A 12,791-nucleotide genomic window follows, 5' to 3' on the forward strand; every position below is an offset into this window, starting at 1 on the left:
GGATAGTCTATCGGCCGTATTGTGTTCGACCGTACCAGTAGCTATTACGTAGTCGTAGCCCGGTAGAAATCGGTGTCTCTTGAGGCAACTCAAGTAGTCCGTGGGTGCGCGGTGCGCGTTTGGCTCTGGCGGAGGTCGGGGTCTGTAAAGACCATCGTGTGTAGTCAGCGGGTGATGCACACGGGCGATCCACGCTGTGGATGCGCATCATGAGGGCAATTGCGATTGCTGGTCGGCTGGAGAGCCGTGGCGTTAGATATTTTTACTCGGAAGTTTTCTTTGATCTGAGTTCCTGTAAGCTATGCCTGATTTGTACAGAGTAAATTTGAAGTTTGATGAACGACTGTGGTACGTGCTCTGGCTGCTGAATAGTGAACTTTGTATACCCTATTGTTTGATTTGGTTAAAATGGTATTAAAACAGTTTAAAGCTTTGATGACTTTAAATTTTCCGATAAGTCGTAAAGTGTAGTCAGGAGTGATCGAGCGGAACAAGTGTTCTCGTGGATGTTTTTGATTGTAGGTTAACCATCACACGAGGACGTGTACAATCAGGAAGGCCGTGTCGCATTCGACACGTGATTGCTGCAGCCAATACGAGATATGGGACGCAAACGCCGTCTGTCGGCGCTCGATGGGTCAACTATTCACCGGCCGAGCGGAGCAACGTGCCGGTAGCTGCGTAACATCGGGCAATTTTGGTAAATAAGAACAATCTGGTGAGTCGTATTATTTTTATTTGGATTCGGGTGCCGAATGCTCTCTTGTCAAGAAATCTATTAGTAGTAGCTTCATAACTCATCAATTTTATACGATGGTTCTCATAAAAGGTTTCTGTTGTTTTGACTCAAAACTGTACAGAACAAATCCTATGCGATGGTTTATTGCTTACCTATTGTATGTATGTACTACCTGATAGTTGTTTTAATCGGTTCAGTGAGATTGAGCATTCAGCGAAATAGAACACTTAAATCTAGTGTCCTTATTCGAAGCCCAGACTTGCGTTATTGATGACCAAGCTCGCGGTGAGCTCATGGAATTGTTCTTGACAAGAAGTGCTAGAAGCCGTACATCTATTTTAAATTGTTCTACCATAAGAATAACAAAAGTGAGCCCCTTCGAATTCTTAATAGTTCGCGTGCCATATCCCTAAAGGTTTTTACTTAAAATGATACTGAAAGTAAGAGATTAACTTTGACGAGACCAGAACATTGGAAAGTTAGTAAAATTTGATGTTGAATTTTGTGGTTTTAACTGGTAATAGAACCTATGATTACATAAGGTTGCCTCTAAGTAGTGCTACTGACGAGACTGATCAGTGAGGTGAGAGAGAGCATCTCCATCGATTGGTACAGCGGAGACCTGGGTCTCAATGGAGACTATTGTTGTGTTGGTCTAGTAATGACTTTGACTCTATATTGTGAAATGATGTGTATTGGTTTTATCATTTGTTTTAATGATAATGTGGGTGGCAATGTCACTAGCTGCGCCGGCAGCCAGGCCAGGAGCGTTCTATACGATTTTGTTGAAACTAGTGATGTAGAAGATGTAGGATCAAATGACCACGATACAACTGACTGATTAAAGTAAGGATTTTGTTGTCCTATTTTGTGTGATTAGTAAAGAACAGTATTCGGTGTCATTTATGACTGGTAATTGAACACATCGCTCGATTTAGGTGATGTGTTCGTTTTATTGCCGGATGGAGGCATTGCGATGTGTTTTGTGTTGAAGTTGGGTACCGGATGGAGGTCCCACTTATTTGCCGGATGGAGGCAATAACTAGTCAAGAGCTACTTGATGGAGGTGGCACTTGAATTGGTTTATCGTCACTCAATATAGGTAGCATGAGTTACTCTCACTAGATGGAAGTAATTGTAACGATAGTTTGTGGTTGATACAGAATACTGATGAAATACTGCTCAGATTGAGTTGTTTTGTAATAACTCGGGTTTCTAATGCTGATTGAGCATTAATGAAATTTTTCAGTTGTATAGTGTATCACTAATAATTGGGTAATTAAGTTATCTACTCACACAGGTTAACATGGTCTGTTAAAGATCTTGTTGAGAGCTAACGTTATGGTTTGTAATGAAAGGAATCCCAATCCTCAATCGTGAATGTATCAGGATTGGCCGAGACGAAACCTGTTTGATATTGCAAAAGGTTGTTTTTCTTGCAGGACCGTCACACAGGGACGTGTGACATGTCAGAATGGCCGTGTCGTGGATAACGACTTTTAGTTGTCGTGGATAACGACTTTTAGTAAAAGACGGTGGTTTTGATTATTATTTTAAATGATGAGATGTTGTTTTGATAAATATCACAAAATGAAGGGTAGACTACGTAACGCCACAGTATAAAATGGCGGTACGTGGACAGAGTCGTGGCATTCCGTGTCAGACAGTCATTCCGTCCGTCTCAGTCAGTCGGTCTGTCGGTATGTGCAACGAAACTGTCGGTTTATCCTGTCATTGTGAAAGTTGTGTGTGTTGAGTTTCAATAATTGTTATTCAAAAAGTTTTATTAACTAAACTGAGTTCAATCGAATACGAGTGATGACGAAACTACCGCTCAGCCATACCTGGCGTGCTCCGACATATATATATATATATATATATATATATTGAAACTGGATAAAATTTCCTTGCCATGAATTACCCGCATTTCAGACCAGAGAACATGATAATAGTTTGTCAAGTTATTTATCACAGAATTCGTAACTGCGACCTCGGTTTCCTTAATTTTACTTCCCATAATTGGTTCAAAGCAGTAAGTACTTTTTTATTGCCTTTTTGAGTCAGACCAGCACTCAATCCATCTTATGGTAAGTAGTCAAGTTGCTCATGGACATCAACAACGCCAGGGGGACGGTTAAGCCACTGCCTACTGGTACCTTATTATCCTATTTAGGTTTCTGTATTCTTTCCATTAATCAATAATCTGAGTACTTCCTTACGAATTAGTATTGCCAAAATGCCATTTTTTTGCGTAACAATCACGCTTGGTCGTTTGAATAAACGAATAGCCGGGTAGATCATGTGCTAGCTGTCAAATACACTAATAAATTGACGAGTCTTTAAAATATTTTAGTGCAATAATATATAATATATGCACTAGCGTGCACTAGCATATATTATAGTGCATGTTTAGTAACAACAACACTACAATTTACAAAACATAAAGGTTAGTTAATACATATTGAAAGAAATATTCAATCCAGAGAACACCCACGATACAAATGACAATTAATCAGAGTGAAAGTAAAGGGATCATGTTTCTAAAGGTCTTGCATCGATAAACAAATAGAAATCAGTTTAAATTGACACCCGACGCACTACACTATCGAATTATTCCGTATAATTAAGCAACATTGATAACTCTTAAATAACTTTTTGGAAATCGGTGTAAGTTTATTAAAAACAACTGACACTAGTAATTCGGCAATAAAAATGAAACAGTTTTTTTTTAAATTGAAACAACGATTTCTTTCGCCTATCAGGACAGTTTATTGCATTATTTATGATTTTATGATTAGATTTTATAAAACAATACTGTCTTTGATCAAATACGTAGAGGAGAGAACAATGGTGTGACCTGGAGCTTGACATTATTCCAACACCATCATCATCTAACCGACAGTAATAAAACAATAGGAACATAATTGTGCGACAACAATTATGTCGTGGTGTATTGATGATACAAAATGATTAACAGGTTTATTAATGTTTTATCATAAAATATTCTCATACATTGTAGTCTTTATGTTCGAACGGGAGCAACGCACGAAATAGTAGATTAATAACAAAGATGCTAAGACGAATGTACACGTAATAGTTTTGTTACAATCACGATTTCAAAATTTCCCACGAACGAGGAGGTTTTTAAGACACTTCTAGTTACATAATAAAATTCTAAGATTGATGCGGTGATGTTAGGCGAGATCATCAGCTGTAAGCAGAACGGATGACAGGATGATTAATGACGTCGTGGCCGTGGAAAATCACTTAATTACAAAAAAAAAAAAAAACGAAACGTAATCAAAGCAAAAGACTTGATTTCTTAAAAACAAAGATTACAAAACTATAGTATTTAAATGTACGTTAAATCTATATAACATAAAAAACTGTATCGATATAACGTAAATCAATATTATACTGTGACTGACCTTTTTTTCTTCGAAATCGAATACCGCAGAGCATTGTTTCTAAAATAAAATAATATCACAAATGGACAGGCACTGTTGAGAGCAGACTTGCAAATAAATACGGAGTAAGTTGGTAGCAAGTAGCAAGTCACAATATTGCGTGTGGCGGTAACCACGTGCTTATCAGCGGTATTGTATTTCGACTGAGCAACACATATTTTGCACTCGCCGAATGCTCAGAATTAAAGGTTATTATTTGTGGTTGCGCTACATTACATAAAACATTTGTTTGAGTTTATGATATCATCTATTTGATTCTTATTCTTATTCCATTTTCGTTCCATTAGTCACTTGAAGAATAGCTTTTATTGAATTCGAATAAAAATCAAACTTATAAATTACTTTAAAAATTGTTAACGCGCTTGTTGCGTTAATTGCTATACTATATACACAATACTACTATACTATATTATATACACTAGAGGACAACATTTTTATATAATAATAATCTGCCTGCTATTAATCAGGTCAACTACCACTAGGTACTTCCCTTTCAATGCGTATACAAAGTATACATATTATGTATTTGTATTTGATTGGTAGGGAGTGCTATACCAGACAGATTGGTCACATTGTCCCATTTTTGCCGCCAAACAGTAATGCGGTTGGATTTAATGATTACGAAAATTTATATTATAATAATATTGAGACTTGGGCTTTATGCTTAAGGACTCTGGGCCTCTGGGATATATATACCCCCAGGTGGGCCATGACCTAATCTGCCAATTTACACTACAGAGGTAGAAGGTACCGGGATTTTTTTACTGTAGTACAATATTATAATGGATTCACCCTTAATTTCGGTTAAGGGTGAAATCCCCAAGAAATTATACATGACATTGGGGTTTAGCAGCTGTTCAAGTTTAATGCGAGAAGAGGATTTTTTTTATCTCGGTACAGCTGCTATTTTTTACTGAGTACTTTGATTAATAATTTGTTACATAATTTATTCGAAACTTTTTTAGTTTCAATTATATATATATATATATATATATATATATATATATATATATATATATATATATATATATATATATGTATATATGTATATATATATATATGTATATATATATATATATATATATATATGTGGGATTTATGAATGGTAGGGTGCAGATTACCGCAGAAATTCACACAAAATAATTAAAACAATCATAACGTCGTACGATCCTTTACTTCTTCTTTTGACAACTCTCTCATCATCTAATTTTACTTGACAGTGACATCTATCAATATTATAAAAGTGACATAAAAGAAAATAAGAACATTCATAAATCCCACATATATATTTATGACCCTTGTAGGCAGACGAGCATACGGCCCACCTGATGGTGAGTGGTTACCGTCGCCCATGGACTTCAGCAATGCCAGGGGCAGAGCCAAGCCGCTGCCTACCAAAAATACCAAAAATATATATAGGAATAGAAATAGGATAAACCACGCCAAAGACATAGAGGTATGTTTATATATACCACAATATGATTGAAACGATTTAATATTTTTGAATCAATCTAAATACGTAGTCATTTATTTACCAGATACAAAATGCTATCAAGATTATAACGTTTTAGAAGCAGAAATCATTACAATGTGACATTTAAAAATGTCTGGCTTATTTTTAATTTTTTTATCGCTTATTATCATATTATTTTTGTTACATATGTGAATATTACGAGGTTAACTTCCAAGATAAGCGCTGAGACGTTTCTAATCAGCCCTGAACCGGCGTGTGAAATTTATAGAGGCTTATTACTTATCTGTGTTGAACTGAAGTAGATCATTCTGGTAAAGGAAAACTTAATTCGAAAGTCGAAAGGATTCGATGACCAGTACGGTACACGCGTAAACCTCCGAGTATTGGTCGCAATAAACTGGAGCGTTCTAATAAGAACTTTTAAAGGATCTTCAGTTTCAGGCCCATGAGTACGAGCGGGGCCTTGCTGCTGATCTAGTCTTTATTTTATTTTATTTTTTTATTGCCCTTCTAGGCAGGCTCTTCTAGGCATACGGCCCACCTGATGGTGAGTGGATACCGTCGCCCACGGACTTCAGCAATGCCAGGGGCAGAGCCAAGCCGCTGCCTACCGCTTAATTCTCTCCACAAGCCTCTTTTAAAGAAGGACATGTCATAGCGCTCGGGAAACACCGACTAATGTATTGTTTGTTGTTGTATTTAGGTACAACTAAATGTACCTATTGCTTTTTTTTCTTCTTAGATGGGTCAACGAGTTCAAGACCCCCCGGGGTGCATCATCAGCAAGCATCACAACGTGAATAAACCCTGAGCGGGTGAAGAAAATCTGTATAGGGAAAGTAGTTCAATTTATACTCGATTTGGTCCAGCACAATGAACGATATGTAACACTTTGAGCTAAGATTTTTCGACTATTACCAACTGATAAAGCGTTAAAGAATAAATTACCTTTTTTCGATCCAAAAATAGATTTCAACTTCGAAATAGTGCTCTTCTTCATTTTGACTGGAACAAATCTCACAATATGACACAGATTTCACACTTAAAATAGTGTTTTCTACCTATACATCAGCTCACGGCAGACCGAAATACACTCGAAACCACGTCCTCAAGTTTTTCAGGCTATCTCGGCTTTTTGCTCCTTTTGCCGCTCTTATTTCCGTGCTACGAAAATAGTCCTAACGCAACACTTGTACCGGCGCAGAGCGCATCACTCATACGTACGGAACTTTTTAAATCCGAATCAATAATTCGTCCCATCGTCCCATCTCCCCTTAATTTGAAAAAGAAGATTTGAACAAAATCCCAAAAATCAGCAATCCATTTAAAAGAACCTACTTTCAATTTTAACACAACAAGCCCGGTTCCGTTCTCTAGTATAGCTTATCTTAACACTTCACTTATCATACTATCATGTGCAAACCGCCACGAAATGATAACAATTCGACAAAAAAAAAACCTTATACACAAGTTGTCGTCAGCTACACAACTATAATACTGAACTCAACGTTAAATACTCATTGAATAATTTAGATACGTGGTAAGAGGACGGAAGATTTCAAAGCGCCGCGCAGCCAGTTACACAACTGACCGTTTATGAACCAATCTATGAATCAGGAATCACAACACCAGCGGGAACCAACACACGTGACGGCTGTTCATGTTGGTGCTGTGAACACAACTAAACATTTAAAAGCGCACGCGCAGCGCTCGACTTAGAATAATACACCATCCCTGTTGAACCATATTCCTGTGTTGAATTTACTCACAAATTTGACACAATTTTACCAGAAATCCTGCATTGACAAATTCCACGGCTTGACTGCAGGTAATTGAGTTATTATAATATATTATTATTATAATTTCACGAAGACTTCGATTGAAGCATAAACACGATTTGAAATCCTTTAATGGCATAGTGTTGACAGCACCGGAGACAACGTATCCGCTGTCCCTTTTAAAAATGGAATTTTAACGTATAGCACTTTCGAGAAGCGAACCAATTCGAATTGGGATAATGGGTTTGGACTATGTATAAATCACGAAGGGTGTGAATGAAACAACAACAGTTATCCATATATTAGGGAAACAGGACACAATTGGGCAAAAAAGGATAAAGGAATTTTGTAAAAAAAAATTTTTTTATTCTGTAGTGCCATGAGAAGATTTTATCTTTAATACAATATTAATGTTTTGCATAAATGAGTTATTTGTTGTAAATAATGGAAAAAATTGAAGCCAATCCTTATATCCATTTAGAAAAAGTTTTGTGCATTATTTTTTGGGTACCGTAGCTAAATAACAAAAAATCATAATTTCGTCTACTATATTATAGATAATTTAATTTGGATTATTGGCGCTAATCTGTGCAAAATGAAATTGGAAAGGTAGATGCCGCCTAAGAACCACTCTATATCGTTCAAAATTGGGCGCATCTTGTATATTTAGTTGAGTATTCCAAAACGGTGGAAGAATTTCTCGAATGAGTTTATTCAATAGATGAAAAGATGATTCTAAGTTCACAAAAAATAAAGCACCTCATAACTTTTCAAGTACGTGCTGGATGTCTTACTTCGACATATGTGTATAGAGCTATTAGAGTTAGAGTATAGACTACATTACTCTAATCTTATAAGTGAGAAGTCACGATCGCTTAAGGACATTAAGAATGTGAGAAATATAGCCACAGCAGTACAGTGTCTTCAAATTTTTTCCTTACTCTATTACTAATTTTTATACTTATTATATTACCAGTACTCTGTTTCCGTTTGAATGGAGGATAGTATAGTTGTAATTTTAATGCAGTTGAGACCACCATCTCTCATAGTATAGCGATACTATGAGAGAGCGATACGATGTAATAGTGTCCATGGGTTCCAATAACAATTAGCACCAGACGAGTCGCGAGCACGCCTGCCCATATGCGAGAGTAAATAAAAACACTCCTTAGTCTTACAGTTTGAGACACAAACATAATTATGCCCGCTTTAGACGTAGTCGTTAACGGAAACATAACGCATCCTCTCCGTTCCCGCTAATTTAGTCCTGTTGAAAATTGCTTCCTTATTTCTTACCAACCAAATCATTTCGACTATTCAGTTCAGAGTCAAATAGTCACATCTGTTTACGAATGATTTGCTTAATTGAATACTGGATTTTGAAATAAGTATCGAAGTTATTATTTAGCAAGAGTTATATGTGAGTGCATGTCCAGACTTCTGTTTCGCAAAATAAACAAAAGCGTTATAACCGTGAAATATGCTAAAGTCGTGAACAAACGACGCCTTGTGACACAGTTAGGTTAGTGTTTGTTTTGCTTCATCTCGCTTTTACGAAATTATGTGCATGTAAAACAGGAAAGCGTATCAATAACACAGCATTCAAATATATCAGTTCAAAAGTGGTGTACGCAAAATATGTCTACTCACACATTGATCTTATAAAATGTTGTTATTTTTGGCTTTTAAACAAATATACCGACAAACTGCCTCGCATTGTAATTTTTTGTCACGCTTCATAGAAATATAGTTGTTTGATTGGCACTGTTCGAAATTGTCGATATGTGAAAGCACGGTCCCAGCATCAGAGGCAATGGTGCGCGACCGACTAATGCACCTCATACTTGGTTGCACATCCTCAACGGTACGCAACGCTTAGTAGTTTAATTGTTAATAGCAGCTTTACTGTTTTTGTATATAATTACATTTAATCAATTTCGTTAATATTACGCTTTTAGAAGCAAAGCGCTTAGACTAACCTACAATTGAAAGGAATTTCGAATAATTTTAGAATAACAAATGGTTAACGAGCATATTGGCTGAAGTACATATAATTGGTGTTGGTATTAAATAGGATGACGCTTGGCGATTGCGACATTTTATTTGGCCAGCCCGACACTTTGTTATCAAGATAGGTTACGAATGTGGATAATTTTTTTAAGCTATTGCATAGCCTTTATCGCGGGCCTTGAGCGTGGCGACCGAATCATGAAATTCCGTAACGAAAAAAACCTAACACTCCTCACTCCGCCTACCATGTAGCTCGCGTTCAACACATTCACAGGTTGCGCTTGTGTAGTGTTTGTGAATAAGCGCGTGGCGTGACGTCACACTGCAAGCGCATCATGAAAAGTCTGCCCATCTCTCTCTCGCGCGGTCTAGCTTATGAGTGTGAAGGGGACAGTTAATGTTTTGCTTTTATTTATGTTTAATATAGCGTGGTCTTGTTTTAATATTAAATTATCATTGTCTAATTATAATTGCATAAGTTGATAAAAAATGCTATCCAATAGCTTTACCGCGGCAGTTTCCGAGTGCCACACGTTTTTTTATAGATACATATCTATTTAATTAAAAACGAATGTTTTTATATTTATTCCCTATACATTCCTAAGTAATTTGTCAGATTGTAGTGAAATTTTGTGCGATCGTTGTTGGTACTCCAAGTTACTATCATAGTACCATCACCGTACAATATGGGCTTGGGCGGGGCTCGACTAGTTTCAATAAATTGATGTTTTGCATACAATTAGTGATAGACACAGCGGAATGTGACCGGTTTTCATTAGTTCCAAAACAAGATTTTTTAGCGAATGAATTAAAACCGGCTTATCATATTAGTTTTATTAATTTTGATTTACTTCTTATACATAACATTAAGACGTAGTTTCATTAATAAACGACGCAGAAATAACTTCTTGTGCGAGAACAAGATTCCAAAACAGACGAACGTGATATCATAATGTGGTCAGATGGTTTTATGACCTAGTGTAGGTACCACGCAAACAGGCCAGGGTGTAGTAACGGTTTGTTTATTTAACGTTTGGATTTTAGTTAACATGTATTTAACGAGAAACGTGCTCTGAGCATCGTGAGCTGTACTGTGCAAGAACCAGTTCACGTCTTATTGTCATACGAGTATACTCTATAAACAAAACAAAGAACTGACGACGCAACCGGAATCACGCCGTAGATAATATCAAAAGAAAATGGTGGGACGGATTTAAGAACGACAGATTAGTTAAACCCCGTGATGTGTTTGTTTTTTACCATTTCCGACGCTACAAATATTTTATTACTAAATGTCGGAATCTTGTAGTGTTTACATTTTTGTAGTTGTAAGTTTTTAAATTAATGAAGTAATGTTCGGTATGTTTCAAGTTCCACGATGCCCTCCATGAAGCCACGGATAGCAGCAGATCGAGGGAAATTGTACATGAGAAAATGATGCTCAGTAATGAGGAAAGCGACGCAAGGAGCAGGAGAATGTGTTTCAAAGTTGATAATTTATGTTTATTTAAACATCAGATCTGTACGTAATCGAACGGTATTTAGACCGTGGGTGGGTGCTTTTACATCATTTTGATTGCATATTAAAATAATAACATTAAAGAAGTAAACAAACTTACTTAACGGTAGGGTGCTGAAGTCCATGGGCGACGGTAACCACTCACCATCAGGTGGGCCGTAAGCTCGTCTGCCTACACGGGCAATAAAAGAAAACTTAACTTACTGAAAGTTAAACTTACTAACAAAGTTAAAACTTACTTAAACAAAGACAGTTCTCCAAATGTTGCATTTTGTTTATCCTTATAAGCACGAAAGCAATGATGCTTGCTACCGGAATTTGTATATTAATGTGGAACTATAACTTTAACATTTATTAATAGTGGCACCGCACTTGGGGAAGACCATAAATAAATGAACTTTGAAATCAAAGTGTGTGCTTTATATCAGACTCCTAAACATGAGTTAAGTTGTTACTACGATAAAATGCACTCCGCAATACTTTATAAATTTAAGATTAATGTGACTGACGTCACTCCGATACACCAGAACAAAGAGGATAGAAACGAGACCGATATTGTACGGATTTGTCTCATCAGAATGAAAACATCGTGTAGGTGGTTTATGGCCGTAATTTTTGAACGAAGCACTGTTAAAGTACCTAATCAGTTATTCTATTATAGTTCATTCACTTTCATCTAGTATATTGTTTTAATATTGGTATGAGTAAGTTTTCCGGTACTCGTTAAAAACTTCGGGGAGTTGATTAAAATATCTTAATCGCACTATGGTTTATTTTTAAAGACGAATACTCAACATCTTCGAGTTTGCTAAAAATAATTTAATGGGTTGTTCTCATAAAGCCGCACAAATGATCAATTATTTAGGAATACAGGTCAGCAGCGAACGCGAATGATTGATGACTTCAATTTCCTATAATATATTGGTAGTAAACGTTGGTCTAAAGTAATTTTCGATTAAATGTAAAAACATTGTGCGTTAAACATTACCTAGTTTTAAGCTAGCATGTTTTAGCAAAAGTTACATTAATTATGAATATTTTATGACAGTAGGTCAGTTACATTTTGATTGCCTCAATAAGTTTTTTTTTTATTGCCATTGTAGGCAGTCGAGCATACGACCCACCTGATGGTGAGTGGTTACCGTCGCCCATGGACTTCAGCAATGCCAGGGGCAGAGCCAAGCCGCTGCCTACCGCTTAATACTCTCCACAAGCCTCGTTTGAAGAAGGACATGTCATAGCGCTCGGGAAACACCGTGGAGGGGAGCTCATTCCATAGCCGGATGGTACGTGGCAAAAAAGACCTCTTGAAACGCACTGTGGATCACCGCAGTGGCTCCAGGTAGTATGGATGAACTCTAGTCCGGTGGCGGGCGGTGCGATGGTAAAAACGAGATGCCGGTATCATCTCGAACAGCTCCTCAGAGCACTCCCCATGGAACATACGGTACAAAATACAGAGGGAACCGAAGTCCCTGCGCAGACCCAGAGGTTCCAAATAACGAGCATGTAAAGGTGTTATAGCTTGCCACGGAGATGGGCAGAATAAGATCCGTGTTTACCCGCTAACGATAGTCCGTGTTAATTACCTTAGTTAGTTAGCGTTAGTTAGCGTTAACTCTTAACCGTATTATATTATTTCAGAGACTCAAAAAGAAAAACATTTTTTATGCTTTATCATGTATGTGCTTACATCATTTTACGGTGACGTCGAAAAGGGGTCAAGAAACTTGAATTGCCTTCCGAGGACAGAGTATGAATTTTACAACTTTAATGCGGGTTCAATTGGAGTCCAGTGCTTGCA

At 37.0% G+C, this 12,791-nt stretch overlaps 1 protein-coding gene and 1 long non-coding RNA gene across 21 annotated transcripts in view; one reads left to right on the plus strand and one right to left on the minus strand.

The window, feature by feature from the left end:
* The window catches only part of LOC101735348 (MAP7 domain-containing protein 1), a 45,886-nt gene that overhangs the window by 28,824 nt on the left and 4,271 nt on the right, over window positions 1-12,791 (minus strand). For 8 of the 20 annotated variants that reach the window (XM_062676064.1, XM_062676062.1, XM_038021411.2 and 5 more), the window contains exon 1: window positions 6,629-7,501. The exons of 6 other annotated variants lie outside the window; for them this stretch is intronic. In XM_062676064.1, coding sequence (XP_062532048.1) covers window positions 6,629-6,680 — 52 coding nt within the window. In that variant the 5' untranslated portion in view covers window positions 6,681-7,501. Of the gene's footprint in view, window positions 1-4,167; window positions 4,554-6,628; window positions 7,502-11,087; window positions 11,155-12,791 lie in introns of those variants that run through there. 6 more of the 20 variants (XM_062676072.1, XM_062676051.1, XM_021351646.3 and 3 more) reach the window with 6 other exon arrangements.
* LOC110386170 (uncharacterized) lies at window positions 7,372-11,397 on the plus strand. Its single transcript, XR_002431400.3, has 2 exons — window positions 7,372-7,508; window positions 10,840-11,397. It is a non-coding gene; the product is annotated as an uncharacterized LOC110386170 (long non-coding RNA).

Source organism: Bombyx mori, chromosome 3 (genome assembly GCF_030269925.1).
Source record: "Bombyx mori chromosome 3, ASM3026992v2".
NCBI classification, from domain to species: Eukaryota; Metazoa; Arthropoda; class Insecta; order Lepidoptera; family Bombycidae; genus Bombyx; species Bombyx mori.